The sequence below is a fragment of the Mycteria americana genome (assembly GCF_035582795.1).
Source record: "Mycteria americana isolate JAX WOST 10 ecotype Jacksonville Zoo and Gardens chromosome Z unlocalized genomic scaffold, USCA_MyAme_1.0 Scaffold_30, whole genome shotgun sequence".
Classification (NCBI taxonomy): Eukaryota; Metazoa; Chordata; class Aves; order Ciconiiformes; family Ciconiidae; genus Mycteria; species Mycteria americana.
The window spans coordinates 131,864-158,915 of NW_027445437.1; the positions used below are offsets into that span (position 1 = coordinate 131,864).

Genomic DNA, 27,052 nt, shown 5'->3' on the forward strand with positions numbered 1-27,052 from the left:
TGCCTTTAATTTGGGCTGGTTTTAGCCAGGCACAAAGTCATGACCTTGCATGTTATTTTAGCAATCTCCTTTGTTTGTAGGTGCAGCACCACATTATTCAGAAATGTTTCAAAGGCATCAGTCATGCTGATGGGGGGGGGCAGGGGAAGCAGCAGAATACGCACTTCATGACAGGCTTCAAAATCATGATTAGAAGAGGAGGGTTTGATTAAATGGATTTATATATTTATTGTTACAGTTACTATAGCAACTCTGCTTCTTTTAACTGCAGAGTGCTCATTCGTACATCTAACAATTTAAATGACGTTAAGTGCCAGAAGAGAATTAACAGCCTCACAATTTGCAACACTAGGAAACATCTCAGAGTTTGGGCTGGAGAGGAGACAGATGAAGTCTCAGATGAGCTGAGCGGTCACGTTTCATACCGTCATACTTGCCCTCTCCAAACACTGTGAAAGCTCAGCTGGGGAAGAGTATCAGTTCTATTAAGAAGGTGAGACCAATATTAGGACAAACAGCCCTGTTATTACGAAAAGTGGTGCTTTTTCAGCCCGCAATTCTGTTCTGGGCCTGGCAATTTTAGTGCTGACCTGCAGCATTAGCTGCCTCGCCGTCTTCTGCCAAGTCTTCTGTTTTAATCCAACGTGCTGTACATTACGGGTATTCCAGCCCTTCAGGCTCTGTATGGCAACACACGAGACAGAGCTTAAGTCCTCAGTGTTGTTGCTCTGCATGCTTTGAGGAGCCCTAATGGATGTAGGGGATCCAGCACCGTGGCCCTGACCGTCAGGAAGCGGCGTCCATCTTGCTTCGAGTGACTATACCCAGGGGGTACCCCATTTCCCCGCCACCAAGAGACCCGCTCTCTGCTACTTTCCGCCTGCTTTGCTTTTCCTGCCTCGCCCTCCTCCCCAGCGTGCCGCCCCTCGGGAGCCGCGGCCCCCCCGACATCCCGGCTACCACCCGGCAGCCCTCACAGTCCCATCCCCTCACAGCCCCGGGCCCCTCACAACCCCGGTCCTCTTACAATCCCCCCTCTCACAATCCCGGTCCCCTCACAGCCCCGGTCCCCTCACAGCCCCGGTCCCCTCACAACCCCGTCCCCTCACAGCCCCTGTCCTCTCACAGCCCCCGGTCCCCTCACAGCCCCCGTCTCCTCACAGTTCCCGTCCCCTCATAATCCCGTCCCCTCACAGCCCCGGGCCCCTCACAACCCCGGTCCTCTCACAGCCCCGGTCCTCTCACAGCCCCGGTCCCTCCACAACCCCGGTCCCCTCACAGCCCCGGTCCCCTCACAGCCCCGGTCCGCTCACAACCCCGTCCCCTCACAGCCCCGGTCCTCTCACAGATCCCGTTCTCTCACAGTTCCCGTCCTCTCACAACCCCGGTCCCTTCACAGCCCCGGTCCTCTCACAACCCCGGTCCCCTCACAACCCCGGTCCCTCTCACAACCCCGGTCCCCTCACAGCCGCGGTCCCCTCACAGCCCCTGTCCTCTCACAGACCCCGTCCTCTCACAACCCCGGTCCCCTCACAACCCCCGTCCCCTCACAACCCCGTCCCCTCACAGCCCCTGTCCTCTCACAACCCCGGTCCCCTCACAACCCCCGTCCCCTCACAACCCCCGTCCCCTCACAGCCCCTGTCCTCTCACAACCCCGGTCCCCTCACAACCCCCGTCCCCTCACAGCCCCGGTCCCCTCACAGCCCCGGTCCTCTCACAACCCCGGTCCCTCTCACAACCCCCCTCACAGCCCCCGGTCCCCTCACAGCTCCGGTCCCCTCACAGCCCCGGTCCCCTCACAACCCCCTCTCATAACCCCCGTCCCTTCACAGCCCCGGTCCCCTCACACAACCCCTCGCCCCGCCCCCTTCCTGAAGCACCACCCCTCGGCGCCGGGCTCCCCGCCCCGCCCCCCCACGCTGATTCGCTATCGCTCCTGGCCTAATTAACATATAACAGGCCGCGCCCGACCGCGCCTGTCCCGGTTTCCCCTCGGTCAGGGCGGGGAGCCGCGGGGAAGAAGGCTCATTGGCCGAGCGCGGCCGTCGGCCGGCGAGCCGGCTTCCTTTTCATTGGCTGAGTCGGGTTGCCAGTCATGGGGAACGCCCCGCCCTCCGGAGTGTCCCTCCCTGGTGCCTCCTTGTTTGCTCCATTCAGTGGTGGGTTCCGAGGCGGACGGAGCTCCGGCGGATGGGAGCTGCTGTTGCACAATAGAAACAGGTCCTCGGCCAGCATCACTCAGAGAGCAGCAGCCGCAGGAGGAGGTAGATCCCGTTCTGGTAACAATTTTACAATTGCAATGGCGTACGAAAGGCCTCTGTCTCTTTACAAACCCGTATCTTGGGGGCGTTTTCTCCAGAACCTCGACCCTTGCCGCCTTTCCTCCTCGAGTGCCTCCCCCCCCTTGAAGCCTCTCCCCCGGCCCTGACGCCAGGGTGAGGAGAGGGCGTTCGCTTCGTGCCCTGGCCGAGCGTGCCACCGAGCTGTAGCCGGAGGTGTGCGGTGGGCAGGACCGGGGCCGGGCGGGCCCGGGCGGGGGGCCAGCCCCGTCCTGCCGTGAGGGGGCACGAGGCCCACCCGGGAGCGGGGAGGGGGATGGAGGGAGCTCCGTCTCCCTCGGTCCGGTCCCCTGGGGCCGACTGAAGTCGCACCAAAGCAGCAGCTCGCCGCTCCCCCCTCCGTTTGTTGGGAGGCCCCGAGGCTCGGCCTGCTGCGGGGAGCCCCCTCGGGGGCAGCGGAGGCCGCCCGCCTGCCGCGGCCCGCTGCCCTCGGCCTGGCCGGCCCCGGCGGCAGGTGGAAAACACGAAGGGCGGCTGTTTTGCTTCGGAGGAAACAGGACGTGCCCTGCCTAAGCCGTGCAGGGGTGCGTGTTTACCAGCTGTCAAAATGGGTGACACGTTCAGCTGCCACTCTCCGAGAACAACCCCTCTTATTTGTAGCAGCTCCCCGGGTCAAACCTGGGAGGACGCTCCCCCAGAGTCCCCAAATTCAGGGCACAGCTACTTCTGCAGCTCCTCAACGTTGGCCGACCATCCCCATGCCGACTTTCGACCTGCGGTGAACTTTTATGGCGCGGCCCTAAAAGCTAGAGAGTAAAAGTTGGGAAGTCAGAGCTGCTGGTGCGGTGTTGGAAGAGGAAACACTGTCAGGCTGCCTGGTATTTTTAGAGCTGGTCTCTGTGGTCCTTGGGTTTTGCCTCTCGGCTATTTGTTAAAAGAAGTGGCGGTGGCTGTTTGAAATGCTACCGTCGCAGGTCCCGTGCTTCTCTTGGTCTCGCTGCACCGTAACGTTAAATGGTGCAAGATAAGTGCTGGTCTCTGAGCAACTTGGTGTGTTATGTCATGGCACGAATCTCTAACTACTTGAAGAAACCCAAAAACATACAACAATGTTGACAAAGGGCTGATAAAAAAGGGACGATATTGCAGCCAAGCAAGCTATTAACTATTTGGTATCTTTGTGGTCTTAATTCCAAAAAGTAGTGCACAGCAAAGGGAAATTTTCTATATGTGCATATAGACACATGGGTAATACAAAGAGCTAGGCAGAATATGAAACTCTGCAAGTAATCCATGTGTGTGTGCAGCCAGCAGTGTCTAACGCGTTGTTGGCTCTATTAGGTGTGGTCAGGTCTATAGAACGTTAGCCTGAGCATGTATTTTAAGAGAAAGTGTGTGTTACAGTCCCAGAACAAGACTTCTGATAATCCTGTGCTGTAGCGTTATGAGTCAGCAGCGTGAGCGCAGGCAAGAGTTGAAGCTTTTTCTTCTGCAAACTAAGAAAGAAGCTGTCAAAATGCGTGGTAGTGTGCCGTGCTTGAGTGAGTACCAATTAAATGTTCATCTTTACTACTGGTGGCAGCACCTTTATTGCAGCAGAAGGAACACTTCGCTGTTACTTGGGCTGGTAACTAATTGCGTATGGACAGTTTTTCAGATTCTTCTGTAATTTAAGCAGGATTTTTTTTTTAAGTCCTAACTGTAGTGCACACCAAGGTTTATAAGTGGTTGACAGGCTTATGCTTCACCTGATAGTTACTGAACTAGCAAGCAGCTCAGTTTCTCCGTGCTTATTGCTGAGTTATTCTCCCAGGAAGAATTCCCTTTTGTAAGTGTGTAGCAGTTGTTGAGAACATCCTTGTTTCTCTCGCAACTTGTATCCAAAAAATCTGTATTTTTTAAGAAAACAGCTCTAATACAGCTGCGTACCAGTTCTTCAGAATGAAGCAACAGTGGCTTTCTGTTTATTTGGAGGAATGTACTATTCTGCAATATTTTTGAAGATTCTGCAGGTTAAGGCCTTTGTCCCGCATATATAGATGCGCTTAGCTTTACTACTGGGAGCCCTCCCAGTGAGACAAGTGGCATAAAATCAAGAATGCAAATACATCTTGTCAGAGTAGGCCAAAAATACTGCTGCTGCAGTTTCCACCATACAAGATAATGGACTTTCTGATGCTTAAGAAGAATATTTAGGTTAGATCCATTAATGTATAAAAAAGTAGGTTGTGTGGTAGGAGCTTTTATGAACCAAGACTCCAACACCAAACAACTTAGTCCTACTTTCTAGTTGTGCTGCGAGAAGTTTGCTAATATTGTAAGTTAGAGTAATGTAGAGAATATGTGCTCTTTTTACAAAGGTGTTCTGAAATTAGTCTCATTTGAATTTGCCTGTGTGCTTTATTTGCTGAATGTTTCAAGCCTCAAATTGTGAACTTACTCTGCTTAAGTACTCTGCATCTAACTTTTTTCCTTGTTGAATTGGTTGCCTCAGAATAAGAGGGAAGAAAAGTAGTTTCAAGATCTGCTTCCAAAATGACCCGCTCACCACTGCCGAACATTTTATTAGTAACACCCCCCCCTTTTACTTTGCAGATCTCAAGGCACCTTAGAAATGTCCTTTAAAATGACAGCTCAGGACTTTGCTGGAAGGAACCTGAAATATTATTACCACCATTTTCTGCTAACGTCCCCCAACAGCATCTGGTCAGCGCAGGAGTCTGAGGTGCTGAGTTGCTGTGCAGAACTGCGTCGCCCAGCCTCATCTCTCTGCTCCTTCCTCCGCACATGTACGCGCTGGGGTACTCCCGTTGTGAAATGGGAAGTGCCCCCTTCCCCCGTGACCTGCAAAGCACACGCTGCAGTGCTGCAGGGTGGCGGGTGCAGGGAAAGCTTCTTTCTTTAAGTAAAAGTCTCATTGGGAGACACATTTATAGTTGGTACTTGCCTAATGTAATAATTCTAGACTGCTTTATCATTACTGAAGTGATGAAGCCAGCTAGTATGTGCCTGGTTTGTGTCATGCTTGAGTAGGCAAGGCTTGTCTGGTTATTTAAAAAAAAAAAAAAAAGAGTGCAATTGTGCATCCACACCAGACTCGGGATAGTACAGAGTCACAGGATAGATTGCTGTGGCTATATAAGAGAAAATGTTTGTTGGCCCTAGAGCGTTGGTGCTTAAAAAACCAAAACCAGTCGAAGCCAGAAAGACTGGAAACTCTGTGAGGCCTGTATGGTCTTGGATTAATAATCCCGGTTTGTGTTATTAAGAACAAGCTCCTGTTAACACACAGGTCTTGATAATTTCTGTATGTGAAAGAAAGACTGGAACTGTTCATTTACGCAGAATTTCAGGAATACTTGAAGTATATTTATGTTTAGCCATCCTTCAAACTGAAGGACGACTGCAAAGTCATTAAGCGTAAGTTGCTCTCCACGGAGAGATACTCCTTAGTATTAAGGCATAATCCACAAGTCAGCCAGCCTGTGCAGTAATTGAAGCAGACCTTGCTTTGATTGACAGTGGGCTTCCTGACTCTCTGAGCAATGTAATTGTACCTTTTAAAAGTATCATGAACTTTTCCCTTAAAAAGTAGCTTTTGCAATTTAACAAATCCATAATTGCAGCAGCGAAACATTTGCTCCTAGATAAGGGCACTTGTGCAGTATTTGTAATTAGTTTGACCTGGCCAGATGCCTCCTGATAAGGCACAGAAGAGAGCTGTCGTCTGGTATGGTGAAGAATTTAATTCTCTTAAATTGTGACACAGCATGTATGTGGTAATAAGTCAAAAATTACCAGTTGTAGTGGATTAAGTCTGTGGTGCACCACAGTCTTGTTTAGTCTTTATCATTATCAAGTACTAAAAGAAGAAAAGAAATCCGTGTTCTGGTTATGCTGACACACGTTTCAGCAGGAATTTTATTCCTCTTTCAATTCCTTTGCTTTCTTCCTAATTCCTTCTCGCAGGACATTGCACAACCTCAGTCCTCTCTGTATCTGTTTTCACATCATTGCAACCCCCCGTCTTTTCCTCAGTTGACATCCTTCCCCCTTCTCTATCAGCCTCTACTGTCAAAATCATCTCTCCTTTTTTGTATGGTTTAAGTACCACCATCTCAAGCCTGGTCTCTCTTCTACAAAACCGATCATAAACCATTTAAAAACCTTCCCACAAAGCAGCATGACCCAACCGTTTCATCTCCTTGAAACCAGGTATCAGTTTGGGGACCTTTCTTCCAGACCTGTCCTTGCAGCTTGCTATCTGCCTGAAGTGCTTCCCAGAAACAGGGCTGGTAAATACGAGCCACCGGCCATGGGGCTTCGTGTCCGTTCTTCCTTTTCCACAAGTCCAGAGCAGAAGCGGAGCTGCCCAGGGCATCTTATTGGCTGTCAGTTGGACTGTGCTGCATCTAAAGTATTTTTATTGTCTGGTTGTATCTTTCATCTGAGAAGCTGTTAGCTGTAATCCCAAACTCCTGCTGTGAGCTGGTTTTATGGCTACTCCGGTGCTGTATTTGGCTCAAGCTGTCCTGTGAGCCTCGGCTGGGGCTGAGCAGAGTCAGCCTGGGAGCTCTGTTTTCAAAAGCATTAAACTACTAGTGGCTTGTATAGATGTAGCCTTGATTTTTAATCATACAGGTTACTGGATTGTCCTGTGTGATTCTTGAGGAGGAATTAGGAGTTTTGAAGCAGAAGGACCTGGGCAGATGGGTGACTTGTTCTTGCCAAGCTGGTGGCCGGCAGAGCCAGGAGGAGAGGGTAGGTGAGTCGTGGAGGGCCATGGCCATGCGAGCAAAGCACAGAGCTCTTGGCCCTCCTACAGCAGGGTACGGACAGGGGATGGGGAAGGATGCTTGCTTTGCGGTTTCAAGGTAAGTCACGTTAAGGTGAGTTTTGGAGGCAGATTCTTGCTAAAACATGTTTGAAAGTCCGTAACAAAAGGAGTTAGAGGAGATGGGCAAGATGGGAGATGAAACAGAAACAGGAAACAATTAGAAAAGCAGGGGAAGGAGAGCTCAGGACTGAGTAACCAGTCAGGTTTTATGCTGGATATAAATTAACTGGGATCCTATCTCTTGGATCTAAAGAGAGGGACTGAAAGGGAAAACGAAGCCTGATTCCTCCCACGTGCTGTATGCATCTGAGATACCTCCACCCAGAGAATCATTTTAGGTGCCTGTATGGCACCTCAGAAAGGAGCCAGTCTCCTCTCTCACAGAGGAGAGAAGAAAGTATTTGCAAGATTTGAATCACACCCCTGAAAAGTCTCTTTCTCTCCTGTTGATTAGAGAGTTAATTGATCAAGTTAGGAGAAATCTGGGCCACAATCTTGTTTGGTTCTTAAATGCTCATTAATTGCAATGAAGTAATTTGAATTTAATTAGACTAAGGTAAGGTGTGGTGTTTGGCCTACTTTTTAATTCCTTGTTTACAGTATTTGCTCATGACAGATTGAAGCCACCCTAACACCAGACTTACGGGATGCAGGCTGAGGTTTGCTGTCATGCTGTAATCACAGATGATTTTTAGCCTCATGCACGAGGAGATGGACTCGCACTTGTGTAACGATGGCAAATGAGCAATCAGAATTAAAAACAGTTAAGACTGAATTTGCCATTCCTAAAGGCTGGTTGTTTTGCAGCACAAAATTAATTTTGCTTATCTGATGTTGATTTTCAGTTGCCTTGGGTTCTGGCAGACCAGCTGTGTTTAGTCCACTGCTAGCTGGTTTAGGGAGGAATTATCATGTTAAAAGCAACATTTGTTTGTAGTGCTGGCAAGGCTTCCATTCCTCCTGTCTCCACACAGTAAATTGATGTTCTTTACCACAAAACAACTAAACACATGGGGTTTGGGTGGAACTTTTTTCAATTGCAAGGCCTAAACAAACAAATAAAGGATGAGAGAAAGGGATCGTGCTGAATGTCAGCGCTGCTTTCCTCTACGCTTTATAATGGGTAGAAGAGAAACTTGGGTATAACTGATGATGAAAAACATTAAATGTTTGCATGTTCTTTTAATGCTTGGAAAGATTTTGAAGAAAATCCTCAGATTGTAACTTGTAAGATCAGTCTGCCACCTTAAAAGCTGATTATGTGTAAATTTGATTATAGAAAGGTCTTCTAAAGTATTCAGGCTATATTTAAGATAATGAAGTTTTGTTCCTTAATCTAATTTTGGCTTCCATCTGGAAGAAATAAAAAAATCCAAATCATGCATCATTTCATTCCTTAAAGATGTCTCATACCTGCTTTACTGTCCTTGCGTGTGTCTTGGATGTGAACATATAGCTGGGCCAGGGGATGATGGAGCAACGGCTGCGGGGTCCCCCACCCACTCCAGCTGCAATGGAGAGGGAGAGGGGTTCCCTGCCATGCTGATCCTGGATCTCTGCCTTCCTCTGCTGACTGTATTAGGCCTATTGCTAAAGGGATCTATTTTTTTTCTTCTCCCCATGTCAGGATTCTGCACGATATTGCGTCCGAGCTATGTACATCTGTCCTTTCTGGCCTGCCATCTTAATGTGTCTTCATGCAGGCCGTGGTCCTGTGTAAGGTCTCGCTGTGATTGCTGTTGTCTCTCTGTGTTGGTGAAATAAAGTTTAGAGACAAGTCCAGTACACATTCCCTGGTGGTACTGCGTTATACAAACATGTAATAAATGATAATTTCTGCACCAAAGAGCTTGCAATTAATAGCGGAATAAAATGGGTTTGAGAGTGTTTATCACCTGGTGAGATTAAGAACTAAGCTTTTGAGTGGTAGTAACAAATTTTTTATTTTGTTAGGGAAACATATCCTTTATTGAAAAGGATATATTCTCTCTGAAAGGAACCTTTTTTTTTTAGGTTTGGAATTTAAAAAATCTAAGCATGGAATCCAGAGTTCAGTGAATTTTTTGACTGTTTAATTCTATATTTTGTTCTAATCTAGTTTTAATATGCTAATAGACGTAGTTTCTTTCCTTTCTGTTGCCTAGGCCACAAGATTTCATTGTAAGAAAGCTGTTGGAGAAACTCAGCTTAAATTTTCTTGCTGCACTAGCCCAAGTCATTCTGTCCTCCCTGGTATTTGCACTGGTGCCAGTTGCACGGGTCACCACAGAAGGTTAATATTTGCTAATGGCAATTCTGCTCTGGGTTTGCGGTGCAGCTATAAGGCAATACCTAGTGAATGCTGGCTGACTGCAGCCCGCAGCATAATGCTAGCTCACATTAGTATCCCCATATGTTCTCTCCACTCACTCATGTGCTCTCATTGTTGTAAAGCCTTCCTTTTTCTTTCTTCTGGCTGCTGCAAGGCAATTTTGCACTGTTATTATCACGGTGTTAGAGCAAAGAGTCTTATCTAGCATGTACCTATTTCTTTTACAACAGATGGCCTACAAATATGAACATTAGTCCCACTGCCTCTGTATCTGAATTATGTTCTTTTCCTCTTCCCAGGTGCAGTATAAAAAAAAAATGTTCTCCCGGCTAAGAGTAGCTGTCGCTCCCTGTGCAATGGCATGTCGCAGCGCACATACGAAAGAAAAAGGCAAGCCACTGATGTTAAACCCACGAACAAACAAGGTTGGTAGTGTGTGATTATCAAATATCTTATCTTCATCCGGTAATTGTCCCATGGACCTTGTTCCAGGGTTAAACCATCTCCAGGAGGTGTACTGGGCCACAGCCAAAAAAGGGTACAGAAGATGGAGGAGTCAGTGATGGTTTCAAGTTTACTACATGGACACCTACAGTACAAAGACATCCAATAACACCTTCTGCTTCTGTCAGCCTGCGCTTCCCCTGGTTTGCTGTGGCTTACGCAATCAATGCTGCTGCTTCCTTGTGCCAAATGAAGAGTCGCTGATTCTTGCTGATTACTGGCTTAGTTTTTGGGCTGGTTGAGAATTGAAGTAAAGCTTTAGCAGATAGAGTCTTATTTCATAGTTTGCAAAAGTTAATTCTGAATTCAGTCTTGCTAGTGATAGAAAGTGTTAGCCCCTCTGTCCTAGTCCTGGCTTTTTCCTGCACGACTGTGAATTGGGACTGAGCCATATCAGTAAGAAACATCCCTGTGCAGAGAGTCGGACAGAGAGCATCTAAAAATAAGCCTTGAATGGAGCTAGCTGGGAGGCAGAGACATTATGTTAATTCCATGCATTGGGAGGAACCTCTCCTAAGAAAGTAGCTTTTTTTTTCTGTCCTTCACAAAAATTTTCTTATTTCCAATCTCTTTTTTTCCCCGGAGTAGTAGTAGGCTTCAGGAATATGGAAACAATTGATGTGTAAACTAAAACTAGTAAGAAATGAGATGAGGGCTTTTGGTAGCTGATCCGAGATGTCTAAAGTAGCCAAGAAAGGTGACAAATCTAGCTGTCTCTGACAGGGTATTTCCTGAGCAATGGAGCTACGGAAGCTGGACTTCCATAGTTTTATCCTATGCTTTTAATGTCTGGCTTTTCTCCTCTTCACCATTCTCTGATTTTATTTTTTCCCCCTCCTGTAATGCCCTATATTTCCCCTTTGCTGTAAATTTCCTTTCCTTCCTTTTCTGCCCATGACCCTGGCTCCTTCTTTCCCCCTGTATTCTTAGCTCCTTCCCATGTCCCCTTTGCCGAGACGCAAAGAAGCACGTACTGCTATAAATTGGCCAGCTGGCAAACAAGGCACATAACCCCGAGCCTTTCTCTCAGCAGAAGGGCTAGGCTGGCTCTTTCCTCTGCACAGCAAAATCTTTTTTTTTTTTTCCCCCTTTTCTTTTCTTTGTTCCTCTCTTTTTGTCAGAATTAGAAGTTGGCCAGTGGGCTCAAAATATCTGGGGAGGATGTCAAGCTAGGAACTGCAAGCTGCATCTCTTTGTGTCCTGCCCGTAACTACAGGGAGAATTGCTCATGTTTCTTTTGGCAAAAGTGATTCCTGAGTGTCCTGAAAAGAAAGGAAGACAAAATGTAGACCTGTAGTCATGTTTCTTACTGTTTCTTGTACAGTATAGTGTAATGTGAGATGCCTTGATACTGCATGAATGCAGGTTGCATATAGAGAGAGAGAGTTGTAGAAGTTAGAGACTGCCTGACTGCAAAAATAAAATTGGGATTGCTGTGTTGGGGAAGGAGAAAAGAATAGATTGGTGTGATTTGTCGAGATCAGATTATCTCGAGACTTTTCTGAGCTATAAACACTTTGACAAGCCAGTGGAAATTATTTCAAGCCCTGTAAGCTTTTCCAAGTGCTGATTATGCAACAGTATTCAGAAACAAAAACAATGGGTCATTTCTGACTGTTTTTCTAGTGGTAATATCTTTCTAATTTTTTTTGTTGTTGTTAAGCCTGGAATTCTCTGGTGGACTGAGCACAATGCAGTATTTTTAATGGGGTTTTTTGAGGAGGAGGGAAGAACAGAGAGCTGCTTATTAATAGCAGTTGCTTTTCTTTATTTTTTTAATGTATCCAAGAAATTATACTTGTGAGAGGAAAAAGAACTTTCCACATTTGTTTGGCTCTGTTGTATCAGTCTGTCATTAAGGCTGACACCTGTTTGAATGGATCTGTGAGCTAGTTAAGTGATACTGCTTGACACTGGGTGCAATATCTGTATAGAAATATATTTTGGAAATTCAGCAGAGAAATAAATGATTGACTAAATACGGAAAGCACTTTACCCTTTGTGCTTTTCTTGCCTTCAAGTGCCTCGTGCATACATATATCATATGCATACAGGCACAGATAAAGGGCTTTATCTCTTGCTGGCAGCTTGTTGAGATCATCATCTTATGACTTGTGTTTTAGTTGCTTATGTTTAGTTTTTACAGTCCCTGTCAACTCTGTGGAACATTTGGTCTCCTTTAATGTACGTGGGCCCTGAAATAAGAACCGCAAGATGGCAGCATCACTAACAGAAGACCACCCCTTCCCCTCTTGCAAATTAATCTTCTCCTGTTCTTTGCCATTGGAGTAGGTTTTTCTCTTACCGTTTGTTTTTTTCTTTTCTTTCCCATCCTTACCTGTCTCTTGCAGGTGTGTACTACACCTACGTCAACTGGTTTGGGCTTTTATGTTTGAAAGCCAGCTTTCAAGTGTTTATTGTCAGGGTGGCTCAGAAAAGGTCATGAGCTATATCAGTAATGCCCTTGCTGTTGCAGCCAAACAATTGCAGAACATACTGTAACCGCATTGCTGACATCCATGTATATTTACGATCTTCCATGATGTTTGATTTCTGCTCTGTGACAGGGATTCAAATTACAGTTAATTGGCTTCAGGACCTTTTATTCTGCTGGAGATCCCTGCTATGCCAAGGCAGCGTTTTAGGCTTGTTGGGTGCTGAGAACACTGTTCTAACAATCTCATTTGTTTAGTACTGGCAATTAAATTGTTGTTTATATTGTGGGAATGCTTCAAGTTCTCACTCAAAGGGCCAGAACTACTTCTTCCAGCGCAGAACAGATGATGGAGTAGATGATCCCTGACCTTGGCAATGTCCATTTGGCCATCTAGAGTGGCATCAGTCTGTCTTTATCTTCACTGGAAACACATGACCTGTAACATTATTTATATGTTTGCTTTCTGTGTGCTTGCAGCAAACTTGTGACTCTGAATAGTTGGTGACACTTCCTGTATTTTAGTTGGTGATTTTTCTACCTTGTGGCATCAGTTCTTCTTGTTACTCTCTAAGTGTGTGACTGTATTTTGTACAGTCGATTCCATTACCCCTTTTTCTATTACTCTGTTCCTCAATATTGTTTGGTTATTTCATTCTTTAATATCATTCTGTTGTACAGACAATGCCTCCCAAATTTTTAGCTTCAGCAGATATCTTTAGGACGTTGCATTAAACACACACATGCATGCATGCATATTTGTACGTATGTATGTGCTTGGGCACATGTGTGTGGGAATACGTGATAAATTTTTAAAGAGTTCACTGTTGGTGTCAGAAGTTGCAGTTTAATCCCAGACCGATTCCTGACGAACTGTCCCAGTGTCTATCTTCCCTATGGGTAGTCATCTTCTTGTATCTTGTATTTACCTAGACCATTAATCAGAGTTTTATCTGTATTCATTCCCAGCTTTTTCAGTGCAATTTATTTTCATCTATGCCTTACTGAATACTTCCAGAAACTCTGATAGATTGCCTTTGTTTAAAGAACCATTTCTCTTCACAAAGATGTACGTGGCCTCACTGACTTCTGGCAAATATCCAAACAGTGTGTTTCCAGTTCAGAATAAAAAAACCAAACAAACAAAAAAAACCCAACCCAAAGTTAAAGCTAGTTGGACAAAATAAATAGGATAGGACAAGAGAATGTGAAGAAAGATTGTACAAACTTGAAGATTTAAAAGCAGATGTTCCCTTTCCCCTTCCACTGCCCTTTCTCACCATGCTGTTTTTTGACACATTTGATTCTTTTTTTTTTTAATACTTTTTAGACTGTGTCAGCTGGGTTGAGCAGCCAGGGTGTAGAATATGCAATGCCTGTCTGCCTTCCTGGGGAAACCAGGATAAACAGGATGTGGAGAAGGAAACTGATAGAAACTGCTAGTTTCCTTGCGTGCGCACACCCAGCCCAAAAGTCCCACCACAAGTTTAGTGTCCTGCCCAACTGGTTTGGAGATGGAGGGATCGTTGGATGGAGGTTGCATGGGCATGCATCTGCAGCTGCTGCACCTTTTGTCAACTTCCTTGAGATCTGCATGCTTTTAAAGGGAATTAAATGTGGAAAGATGGAACTGTTTAATCTGTAACCAGCTTTTATCATCTGTCTGAAAAGGTGCTACAAGTGCCAAAGGTGGGAGGTAGTATTGCACCTCATTTAACTTAGATCAGCTATTCTGCTCAGGACTCATGAGCTGCTGGGATGGTGGGTGGAGGAAGGAAGGAAGCTGTCTTGTTTTTTCATTTTTTGGATTTCTTTTTTTTATTGTAGGATTAATGCTATTAAAGGAGAACAAAAGCGTGGCATCTGCTCAGTTAGAAAAACAGCAGTTTAATGAAATGTCTTTGAGGTGTTCAGTGATGCTATACGGTGTAGATGAACCATTTCAGTCCATCATGCTCGTGATTTGCAATGTACAGCTTTACCATAACCGTTGGTGCTTGGAAACAAACCCTAGAGAGGCTGGATGACTTTCTTGCTGGTGTGTGATGGCTTTCTGTTTCTGACTTTCTCCCATTTTCTGCAAGGGAATGCTGTTAATTGAAGCCACATCTTTAGTAAATGAGAGCTACTGTGGGTTAGCTAAGTCTGGTTCAGCAGCCAAAGTGATTTACATCTGGTTCCACACATACATAGGCGGTACAAGAACTGGTGGCATCTTTGCCTGCAGAGAGACTAAGGTCTTTAAAGGCTTAATAACCTGGGGAAGGTCTGGGTCATTTCACAGTTCAGCAGGGAGTACATTGCTGTGGTGTGTCAGCCATACCCTCCAGTATATAGACTATGCTGTTTCTGGAAGAATAAAGATAGGAAATTGAGTTTAAAAAATGAAGGAGGAAATAAATCAAAGGAGATTTCCATATTCTACACTGTTCTGATAAACACAGAGAAACTTTGAATCTGTGGTTGAGATAGCACATACACCTTTGATTCATATGAGTGAACTTTATTAATTTGCAGTGGAGACATGTTGTGCAATAGTGAACTTTGTGATTTAGCAAAAGGAAGCAGAGTGGATTGTGGACTGCTGCTCTTCAATGTAAAATCTACTTTATTAAAAACGTTTATGATGCTACTTCAAAGCGTACGATATACTGCTGAATATGTTATAACAATGATTAGAAGGTACATGAAAACCATTTGATTAAATCTTCCCTGTGAAGTAGGCTAACTCATTTTCCGAACAGTGGCATGTTTGAATATATTCTGCATTTACATCTTTATCAGGGGCTTTGAATGGGTTATTTGTTATAAACTGTACAGGTTTTCAGAATGCTTGAGAGTATTTACGGTATCAGGTAAAAGTATCCCCTCCTCTATATATACCTGCAAGACTTTGCAGGTGGGGAAAAAAATCATCGCCACTAGTACTTCTCTGCTTAGAAACCTCTCAGTATTACTTACTCAGTGGTGCTATAAAAATCATGCTTGCAGGATTCAGGTCTCCTCTTCACCTTCATGCAAAGTAGGCATCTAGAATTTTTATATGCTGATATTTATAGCACCATTCGCTTTGTGTAGTAGAGCCCAGTTGTTAGGGCTAAAGTGAGGTGCCAGTGCCAGATAGTTTGTGGATTAAAGGCACAGTACGTGGTGATTCAATATGAGCTTGTCTTAACTAAAAAACTATCCACACTTCATTTTACTAGCTTTTTTTTTTTCCCCACAGCAATACGTTGGTTTTGTTGCAATAAATTTGTCCATGCATATTAATTCATTCGTTTGTGGTCTTTGAAGTGTGCTGGGTTTTCTCCTAGATGTGCTCCCTGCTTTGTCTGTACTGTCTTAGAAAGGACGCCTGTTTTTTCTGAGCTGTAAAGAGGATTAAAGAAACTAATCTAAGTGAAAGTCAGCGGATGACACTCAGAGAAAGGACACCTGGCACTGTGGGTCAAAGGAAACCAAAAAGTGATCCCTGTGACTTAAGCACAAATCATTACAATATTTAGGTATTTAATTCCAGTGGAAACCAGAGGGAATTTGGCCCTTAAGTAGGCACTGGGATCTTAAGTGCCTCTGAGAACATCAGTCCCAGCACTGCAAATTGTTGAGTGCCTCCTGATTCACTGGAACGGTTTATAAAATGAGGGAAAAGGCTAGGAAATTTGTTATACTGCAGCTCCTAGGCACAGTAGTTTAAGGAAAATCTCTGTCCTGCAAGGTGCTGTATGGGGAACAAACTGAAATCCCAAATCCAAAACGAGGCAGCTGATGGTCATGGACAAAGATAATGAATGGGAATACAGCAAGTGTTGGAAGGGCTCTGGGGTTTTTATAGTGCTGCTCTGGACTAAACTTGTTCTGTTCTAGTTGGAATGAGGATTAAATTTCTGTATGGAGGCTGATGGCATCCAGGTTCCTGAGTTAGGCCTGGGCAAAAATTAAAGCATCTTTTAATGTGGTAAGATCGAATTATCACATAAATAAACAGCTGGAAGTACTCAGTACCACTTTAAGAATTCACTGTGTTTAATGTTACTATAACTCCAGATACACTGAAAAACCAGGTTGCCTATAGACTGGAAAAAATGTGAATAAACTGATTAAAGATGGGTAGCTGTTCTGCTTAGTACTAACCTCAGGGCTCATTTGATATTATTAAGGACCCAGGTAGTTTAAGGTCACCGGTTTCACTGTACAAGGAAATTAAGGAAAAGCCATGTCCCAGTGTCGTGCTAATAGTGGAAATTAGAAATTAGGTAGACTTTATTTTTAAGGGACTTGAGAGTTTCTGATGGGGAGGACATAAGTTTTGCTAGTGGGATATTTCAGTTAGTTTAGAGTAAAATGTCAGTGTAGCCAGTATGGTACCACTGAAGGGGTTCTGGCTTTTGACATGCTTTAAGCTAGTGACATTAGTGGCTTTACTGACCAGTGTTTATATATCTTCTGAAAATAGACTAAGTGGTTTTTTTTTTCCCTTCTTAATATCGTAAATCTTGTGCCATCATTTTTGGGTTTGTAGTGCCTAAAGTAATAGTTGAAATGTTACAGATGTTTCCCAGCTGTACTCAGCTTTGTATCCTAAATCACTTGTGCTGCAAGTATAGTTTGTGTTGAGAAACGGTTGTTTTAAAAAGGTATAAACTGCTGATGGTAGCAAGTTAGGGGGTAGTTAAGGAAAAGGGGAAGATAACCGAGATGTGTGTTTACATGGTTCGCTTCCATGCAACTTTGGAAGATGCATTTACATTCCCAGAGAATCTTTCAATATTTCTTGTGATGTATGCAGAAGTGAAACTAAAGTAGATCCTTTGCAATATAGGAAAAAAAAAATGGCATTCAGTGTGTGTACCCCGTGATATTTTCTTTTTTTTTCTCATGCCGGTGCTGCTTACATGGGCGTCTTCTCAGTGGAAGTTTTGGATTATTCAAATCAGTTTACAGACAAATTACCATGTGGCTAAAGTGACTGTTACACCCAGCAAAAGACCAGCAGCAAGGGTAAAAAGTTCAGGAATAAGCCGTCATCTGAAATTTATTTACAGACAATATTGGAAGAATACTTGAGAATAACAGTTACATGAGGAAAGAAAACAATGGTTTGCGAATGATTCGCAGATAGAAAAGGGATAAATTGAGTTCAGTATTTAATGTCAAATCGATTACATGGAAGGTTGTCAGAAATACAAAGCATTGATCTAGTTTAGGGTTAAATACTTACAGTTTTTTGCAAGAAAGTATTTGCAAGTGGTTTTTGCAAAACACTGAAGTTTTTTGGTTTTGTTCTTTTTTTTTTTTTTTCTTGCTTTCTAACTCTTCAAGTACTTCATTACTTTAGAACATCATATGGAATGAGTATGGAAAAACAGGTGGACTGCTTAAATCAGTGTACTCAAAACAACTGATATTAAATGTGGGTTAAATAAACAAAAAGCAAAATTATGTTAAAATATTAATAATTTTAATTATGTTTTTTCCTAAGGAGTAGTTACATTGGTTATAAACCATTCAAGTGTGCTGAATTACACTAAGTATAGACTCTAATTTAGAGATTTTTTGTTAATGGGCATGCTTTGTACAAATACCTGTGAAAGTCTATTCAAACATAAGCAGAGGTGAAAATATATACTAATCTGAATTTGTCTTTTATTCTAAAGTGGGAAAATATTAATTTTTTTCCTGTGATTTTTCTGATTGCAGGATGAATTCAGAGTGTAATTACAAGGCATAAACCAAACATTAGAAAGCTTTTTTAAACCTTTTTTTTTTTTTTAACTTGGCAGTAAGAATCTGCTTCCAGCGTGGGGAAATTTGAGAAAACATGCTCTTGCTTTGTAATCTAGCTGCTTTAGAAAACAAAGGAAGTGTTGTTAGTGAGCAGAAATGATGTTTCTTGTTTCCATCTCCTTCAAAACATTGCAACTAGCAGACCTTTTCCTTTCGGATTCTGCTTTTGCTCACGGATTGGTGCACAGCCTTGGCACAGCAAGGGCTTTCCTGGGTTTTCAGCTCCTGCATTCACAAGTATTGATTTAATCATTCACTGAACTGACCCGGCTGGATAAACTGAAATAAGGAAAGTTTATCGTTGCCCTTTTGGAAGTGGCAAACTTAAAAGTGGGGTCAGTTGTTGTCGGAAATGGGGTCAGCACTTTGAGCCAGGTTGGCCGTGAATCCGGACTCGGATCAGTTAATGTTTTGCAACGTTATGCCTCGAGGTGACTGCCCTGTGAAGGTGTTTCCACTAGCAGGTAGCTCACAGCAGGCTGTTAGGTGTACTAAGTGAAAAGCCAGTTTTATTGAATGTTATTGTTAAATAATTCAAATTAGTATTTAAATAACAATAAATTAAACTTTTCATCCACCTTGAAACAGAGAAGAATGGAAATGCTGGGTTATTTTTGTGGTTTAACTCTTCTGAAACTTAATTTGTTACAAATGAGGCTTTTTGGTACTAGACAGCTACAGTTGAAGACGAATAGATTAGTTCTAGCCCTAAGTAGAAATGAAGGATTTGGGTTGAATTGTGATCTCAATAGGAGCATTAAGGCAATTCGGTAACTTTGGCTGGATTACCAAACGTATGTAGAAAAAAGCAGCAAATGGAGCAATTCAGAGAAAGCTCTCCGGACTAAATGTCCGTGATTGTAGGGACCAGACTGGGTGACCCACATGTTCCTGGTCAACCTTATGTTCCTATGAAACAATTCAAGAAGCAGCTGTTATTTTGCTTTTAAACTGTAGCCTGTCTGTGGTGGGATCTCTTGGTTGTTCTCCAGTTTCACAGAGGAAAATGAAATCTTGCACAGAGCATGAGGTCTCAGAGATGTGGAAATGCTGTGGTCAAAAGGGATACCCACAAAGGATGAGGAGAACCCCAGCAGAGGCAACTATATCCAAACCCTGCCTTCTGTGGCACCTGCCATGAGAAAAGGATGCAGTGGATAGTCTGAAATGACAAACAGAAAGACATTATAAATAGAAATGCTAGAGGAAGAACTCCTAATTATTTCTCACCTCTCTTGCTTTCAGGGTATGGCCTTTACATTACTTGAACGACAGATGCTTGGGTTGCAAGGACTTCTACCTCCTAAAATAGAGACACAAGACATTCAAGCCTTACGCTTCCATAAGAATTTGGCAAAAATGACTGACCCCTTGGAAAAGTAAGCACTCCTCTGGCCTTGTTTTGTCATGCAAGTAAATGGAAATTGCTGTAAAATAGTTCATGGGGATAACCAAACAAGGTTTTTATGCCTCCACGGGTTTTTTTTGTTGTTGGAGTCTATTTTCACTTTTGCACAGAAAACTGCTTTCATCAATCGTGGATTCATTATGCAGCTAAACGAGGTTGGGGAGCTTTTTTCTTATATTCCATAGTCATAAGGTAATGAAAAAGAATGTGCACGAGTTAGCCAGTAACAAAGCTGCAAACCTTGCTGTAATATGTATTTCTATAATAGGTAAGATTTGGGTGGCAGGTTGTTAGAGCACGGAACTATTGGCGGGGGCGGAAGGGGGCAGCTAGTGCATGTTAGAAAAATATGTGAGAGTGAAGGTAAATCAAAGGTTTGATAATTAGGTATGAAAAACTATGTTTATCGTATCCAGTAGTTACTGCTAGAAAGGAATTACAGGGTTAGAATTGAGTCTCATAATGGGTAATTTTTTTACATCAATCTTTTTTTGTTTAACCCACTGGTTTGGTGAAAAAAATGTGAAGGATTTTGATTTAGATTTTTTTAGAATGGCATGTTTTTAGCATCCTGTTACTGTTTTCATATATGCCTATGTATATCTGCATGTAAATATATGCAGTCTCCTAAAGGTGAGAGGGGCATTGGAATGGTTTGAGGCTTACTGGACCACATCAAACCTCTTTTGTTGTCATGCAAACCAAAAGATGACTTTTAAATCCACATCATGTCACCTGCTGATCTGAAACAGTCATGTCATCTGTATGGGCAAAGTGCCCGGTTGCTGTAGCCTAAGACAAATCGCTAATTCATTATCTTCACATTGTCGGGTCAGCAAGACTGAATATGAATTGATACATGGTAGATTGGTAGGTAAATTTGCAAAAAATGCGGGTTTAATTTACACACCTAGGTAAGCCCTTCAAAATGAACTTTTTGTTAGGAGTTAATTTGTTTTACAACTGTGTTAACGTTAGGATTAACAAGACCTTACTGTCAGGTCCTTACTTTTTTTGGATGAAAAATTCTTTCACTGATAATTTTTTTTTAACAGTAATGAGACTCCCAGCTGCATCCTGTAATAAATCCATGGGTTATCTTTTATTGCAATGCACGTTTGTGCATTAAGTTGTTAGCATGCATGGTATGTCATAGCCAGTATTTTTATTTCAGCTTTTTAGTACTGCTGCTCTCTCTTTTCCAACTTTTTAGTGCTCAAAGCCCAACTTGAGTGGAAGCAGGAATTTAATGAAGAAATAATATGAAGCATTGAATTGTTTTTTGCTTTGACATTTTTCACATTGTTTTAAACAAGCATAAATGTGAAACAATAAGTGGTTTTTTTTCTTTTGCTTGATTTCAGGTATATCTACATAATGGGAATCCAAGAGAGAAATGAAAAATTATTCTATAGGGTATTACAGGATGATATTGAGCGGTTAATGCCAATTGTATACACACCAACAGTAGGCCTTGCCTGCACCCAGTATGGACACATCTTCAGGAGGCCAAAGTAAGAACAATAGATGTGTATTACTGCTACTTTTATTATCATTTTCTCTGTGTACTTGCTTGAGGTTTGGAAATGTTTTATTTGGTTTTCATTTGGATTCAGCTACACAAGAGTTGTGCCAATTCAGGGCAGTAAAAGTTCATTAAATAATATCTCAAGACCCAGTTTATATTGGAAAACAGAACACTTGAAAACAGAACTGGTAATGTGTCACATAAATACCACAAGTGCAGGGCTTCAGCCCCATTTCCAGCTCTTCCTGAATGCCATACAGCTCTTTAATTCTGAGGAGGGTGCTGTGGCTTTCTCCAACTCTCAAAATTGCATCTGTGAGTCTGAGGATCTGTATTAGGACAGAGCATTCAGAGGAAGATGTAGATTGAAAGGGATTTCTGGAAGTCATCCAGCCTCTGGAGCGGTAACTTCGGGTAGGCTCATTAGATATATTCCCCTGTGCAACCCTGCACGCAGCCTACGCAGAGGCAGAAACACGAGTACACGCACACCCGTACAGCAGATTTGCTGGAGGAAGCTCAGGCTAACGGCGGCTCTGGCAGAACTGAAGCCGTGATGGACGTGTTCCTGCTGGTGGCAAAGGGTCCCAGTGCTGGAGAGATTCTCACGAGGCTTTGCAGAGCAGCACAGCATGACATCTTGGGTGCAGGAGCAGAGGCCAGTGAGCAGCGTGTGAGGAGAGAGGTTGGCAAAGCAGGAAGGGAGAGGCTTGACTCATGGTAGCTCAGCAGACTCTGTTGGGTGCAGATAGTCCCCGTATTAAAGCTGTGCTACTAAGAGTCAGCTTTCAGTTATTCTGACACAGTAAATACACCTGGCTGGGATCTGGTTTGGGTTCAGCAGTGACTTCAAAACAACCATTCAGGTTATTAGCTCTGTGTTGAAGAAACCCGTTCAGGCTGGCAGTCATTTCGGCTCACTTCCATGATACTCTCACTGCAATTCAAAGCGTATTTCTAGAGCCCTCTCGCTTGAGGGCTTTAGTGCTGTGTGGAGGAAGGGCTAATCCTTCACTGCCGCGAGGACTCACTCGGCTGCGCAGCGCGGCTGCTGTGAGAAAGACAGTAAGAAGCTCATGGTTTTGCTCCTGATCTGGGGCAGGGGATGTGAAAGATGTACTCTTAGTTCTCACATACTTCCTCTCCTCTTCCACGTCTCTGTATGTATTATAGACTGGTTTGAAAACTGTCCCCCTCTACAAGTTGTCTGTACAAGAAACAGCAGCATGGACCCGAACTCAGGATGTGCCCCTTTCTTTCCCAGAACCAGCACTTTCCAAGTGTTGGTAATTTATCTGTTACCACCTCTGCCAAGCCTTTCATGCCCCCTTTTCTCCTAACCACAGAGGGCTTGCTTGAGCAGAAGAAGTACAGACACTTCTCTTCACCTGTGATCCTTTCTGCTCCTTTGCCTCCCCTCCCATGTTCCCATGGAGCAGCACTCAGCAGTGGGAAGCACTGTTCTCCTGGTCTTGGAGAAGACAGTATGCTCAGTCCCTGTCTTTCTCTCTCCTTTCTTTTCCCTCCCCTCACCTTGTGTGATGTCGTGAACAGAGATTCACTAAGGTAAAAAGCCAGGCTTAGGATGATGTTCCCTTCTCATATCCTTACAGGGGAGCATAGATCCTGTCATGTCTGACGCTAACACCAGAGGTGTTTTGCCCTAGAGGAGTATTAAAGGTGAATATCTGTAGTAGTGGAAAATCCAGGTAGCATCATGAAAACTGTTTTCTCTGTGTTCTTATTTTAGAGGTCAAAGTAGCTGAATAGACTTGTGTATTAGAAATTGTCCTTTGAGTGATTTATGTCAGTGGTTGCAACCCTTTCAATTTTAAGAAAACTGTACTGTTTGACATTTAGTTTTACAAAGCAAGGTGACATTTCTAATTGCCACCTATAAAATATTTCTGCTTTGTTTTTTTTTCTTTCAGAGGATTATTTATTTCTATCTCAGACAGAGGCCATATAAGGTCAATTGTGAACAACTGGCCAGAGAACGACGTTAAGGTACTACCACTGTATAATTTTTTTTCTAGTTGTTACTTAATCTCAGTTGAGCTTCTTAAGATTTGTTAGTATTTGATGGAACTGTAAATACTAAATAATGCATCCTTAGCTGTTTGACGATGATGGCAAAATACAGCTAATGAAGATAATGCGTATCTTGAAAAGAGATGTTTTATCCTAAATATGAGGTTTATGGTTTGAGTAAACAGTGATGATGAGAACTAGACTTGCCAAACTTTTTATTTTACTTCATTATTCCACCTTTTGGGAAGGTGTTGGGGGATGCACCTTTGGGTCTTTCTTACTGTGTTACACAGCAGTAGGAGAGGTGATTTTGTCCTCAGATTAGGACACAGAAGTGGTAGTTGGGAGGCCCAGATTTTGCCATTAAATTCTGTATGACCCCGTTGGGTCAAGAACCACAAGGGGAGATGAGGTGAATGATACTTACACAAACTTTTTGATGTCTGGATTTACAAGTGGAAATCATAAACCCAAGTTACAAGCTGCAGTTCCACATGGCAGCTTGGATCCTTCCCACTTACCTTTTAAGGATTTGCACAGTGGATTTCAGCCAAGGAAAAGGAGCATAGCAGATTCTAACATTAAGCATTATTGGTTCAAGTAAAATATTCCTTGTAATCTATTCTTTGACTGTGCAAACGTACCTGATTTTTTTCCTGGAAAAAACCACAACTGGTATTGTTCTAAACTTTAAAAATTTCAGTGATCATATATAATTTCACCTGTTTTTGTTTTCAGGCTGTTGTCGTCACTGATGGAGAACGAATATTGGGTCTTGGAGACCTAGGTGTGTATGGGATGGGAATTCCAGTAGGAAAACTGTGTTTGTATACAGCCTGTGCAGGAATACATCCAGATAAATGCTTGCCCGTGTGCATCGACGTTGGAACTGATAATACAGTGAGTTTGACTGAACTTTGCCTGCCATAAGTTATGCCTATGAAAAGTATTTGTTTAAGAGTACTTAGTACCATAAGAGAAGATTTTTATTTGAGCACTTTTATTTAAGATAAACCCAAATATTTTATGTAAGGGTAAATGATTTGGAATTCCCTATACAGTTACGTATCAGTGACTGAAAAACGCCAGTTAATTTGTCAGTGAAATGGTGCATTTGGAAGTAATTTGAATGCTGGAACACTGTAAAACAGACAGTCAGGTTGACCTGACTTTAAGAAGCTGGAAATGTGAATCAGATTTATTAAAGCAGTTTATTGTTCACAGTATTGATTTGTTCCATTTTAAAAGCAGCCATCACCAACCTCAAGTGCCAGCTGAAATTACTTAACATTGATATAGACTGGAGGCAGTTTCAGTGGCTATATAAATGCAGTATCTTTGGTGTGAAATGTGTTACTGTGAACTCTGGAAAGTGTATATTGAGGAAGTGATTCATCCTGCTGCTGCCTTTGATTTATTCTTTTTCAGACACTCTTAAAAGATCCATTTTATATGGGCCTATACCAAAAAAGGGATCGCTCACAGGTCTATGATGACCTAATTGATGAATTTATGGAAGCCATTACAGACAGGTATGACACTGAATATTCTGCACGGAAGTATGGAAAAAAAAAAAAATAACACACTGTCCTTGAAATAGTCATTTAAGGAATAAGGATAGGACTAGAAGTCAAGAGACATGGCTGTATTTCTGGCTCTGTAGTGATTTTTCTCTGTGATCGGGAACATGCTGCTTGTAGTCATCTGTTAAATATGCACAGAATGGAGATGGAACTGTTTTAAGCAGTGAAAGGCCTGAGGACATCCTCTTTCCAAAGATAATTGATTACATGCAGGATTTGTTTTCCAAGGATGGTATTTCTTTATGTGTCTAGTGATAGGAATATTTGCCATGTTCTGTAGGTATGGCCAGAACACACTTATCCAATTTGAAGACTTTGGAAACCACAATGCTTTTCGGTTTTTAAGAAAATACAGAGAGAAATATTGTACCTTCAACGACGATATTCAAGGTATACCCTTTGTTTATGTTTCTTCATGTATATGTAGAAACTTTGCCTAAAACCATAATCTGCCGTGTAGATCTGTTCAGTTCACCTTAAATTTGTACTGCTTTTACAGGGACAGCTTCTGTGGCCTTGGCAGGACTGCTGGCAGCACAGAAAGCCACTGGTAAACCACTTGCAGAGCAGAAAGTGCTGTTCCTTGGAGCAGGAGAGGTGAGTTCTCTTAAGGGCTCTAGAGCAACAGGAGATTTAACTGTGTATTTTCTGGTTCTGTAGGACTTGTGGAGATTCACATTCTCTGAATTCTATTGCAGAACTTTTTGTATCAGGCCAGCTGAAATACATTAACAGGAGGGACTACTTGCTTGAAGATGACTATTTGAAAGGTGTTTAACATTTGCAAGGACTCAAGTTGTTCACTTTCTTACATGGACTTGAAAAAAGCATCAGGGACTTGTGTGTAGTTGAAGGGGAATTTACCATAAAATTATGATTTAGTAAGAAGGAGGGTAAGAACATCTTGTTAATTTTTATAGCATTGGAGAGAAGTACACAGCTGTTTCCTTAGTAAGTTAAATCAGTGGCTGTTTGCAGCAGACACTAGTTAGTTACAGGGGCAGCAGTGTCAGGACCAGCACCAGGCTTCTTGGTGTATCAGCAAAATTGCTTCTGTGGTGCTGACAAAATAACTTAATTAGCTGAAAATTTCTCCAGCTGGGGAAGGTCCTGATTGCAGTAATTGGCCAGTGTTGTGGTGTTGTCTGAGCACTGAGCCCTGCTCTGCACTTCCTTCTACCTTATTTCTTCTGCCAGACTTAGCAGCCTGTGCAGTGAGCCAAGAGAAGGGACATGGAGGGAAGCGCTGCCAGCATCTACTTTCTGCCCTCTGTCTGCAAGGCCTTTATCACAGGCAGCAGGAGCAGAGAGAGGTTTGGAAAGCAGCTGGGCACAAAACACTACGCCGTGGTTTCTTGACAGGAGTGCTGCAGCACTAACTTGTTCTTGTTGTCTGGTTGGGCTGCTTTATTGTGGCTGCTGAACTGGTATAGGCATGGGGGCACAGTACTCAGAGGAGCTGCCTCTCTCTTTTGCTTGAAGATGTGACACTGTTGATCCCCGGAGCCTGCCCCATCTAGGCAAACACTGCTTGTGATTCAGAGCTGACTTACTAGATGATTTTCGTGGGGATCTTCAACAGGGTGGTGTTTGTGATGACAGACCTCTTTTGTGACATGTTAAAAATTAAAGTCCTTTTATCTGCAAGGCTGCCCTGGGAATTGCAAACCTCATTGTTATGGCTATGATGGAAAGTGGTGTTTCTGCTGAGGAAGCCTACAGGAGGATATGGATGTTTGACAAATACGGTTTGCTGGTTCAGGTAGGGGTGCACCATGCTTTGAAATACCACAATACAGATGGCTGGTGCTTTCCCTGTCCTTTTCACAAAAATAATCAACTTTTTACCTATAGGGCCGAGAACAAAAGGTAGATTCCAATCAAGAACCATTTACGCATCAGGCTCCAGAGCAGATACCAAAGACATTTGTCGAGGCAGTGAATGTACTTCGGCCTTCAGCTATCATTGGTAAGTAAGGTTATTTTTGTTTCTGTGTTTCCATCATTTGGTTATTTGCTGCATTTAATTTGCTAACATGGCTCCAAGGAGGTTGGTGACAGTGATCTGCATTTCTGCTGGTGTAAATAAGATGAAAATGTGAGGTCAGTTTTCTGCTTGAAAATATACTGAGCTGATTAGCTCTCAAGGCATCCTTCGTTGCAGCTGTGGTGCTCCTTCTGCACCTTGTGTCCTTGTTAACTGCTTCCTCTAGTCCTGGTCCAGCTGGTGTTGGACCTTTCTTACAAAACTCTGAGCATGTTCTCACAGCCTGCATGGCCACAATGAACTGAAACTGTAATGAAAGGGCACTAAGGGTCAGGAAGACAAAAATACAACCTTTTTCCCA

At 43.1% G+C, this 27,052-nt stretch overlaps 1 protein-coding gene across 3 annotated transcripts in view; it reads left to right on the top strand.

Annotated features, from left to right (window-relative positions):
- The first annotated feature begins 2,168 nt into the window (after positions 1-2,168).
- Positions 2,169-27,052, top strand: part of ME2 (malic enzyme 2) — a 33,438-nt gene continuing 8,554 nt past the window's right edge. For 2 of the 3 annotated variants that reach the window (XR_012773556.1, XM_075489032.1), the window contains exons 1-11: positions 2,169-2,266; positions 9,729-9,854; positions 19,400-19,533; positions 20,927-21,076; positions 23,022-23,097; positions 23,860-24,021; positions 24,550-24,653; positions 24,985-25,094; positions 25,204-25,301; positions 26,353-26,466; positions 26,559-26,673. Coding sequence is in view for 2 of the 3 variants with exons in the window: in XM_075489032.1 (XP_075345147.1) it covers positions 9,747-9,854; positions 19,400-19,533; positions 20,927-21,076; positions 23,022-23,097; positions 23,860-24,021; positions 24,550-24,653; positions 24,985-25,094; positions 25,204-25,301; positions 26,353-26,466; positions 26,559-26,673 (1,171 nt within the window). In the remaining variant the exon portion in view is untranslated. Of the gene's footprint in view, positions 2,282-9,728; positions 9,855-19,399; positions 19,534-20,926; positions 21,077-23,021; positions 23,098-23,859; positions 24,022-24,549; positions 24,654-24,984; positions 25,095-25,203; positions 25,302-26,352; positions 26,467-26,558; positions 26,674-27,052 lie in introns of all 3 variants that reach the window. The other variant, XM_075489033.1, reaches the window with a different exon arrangement.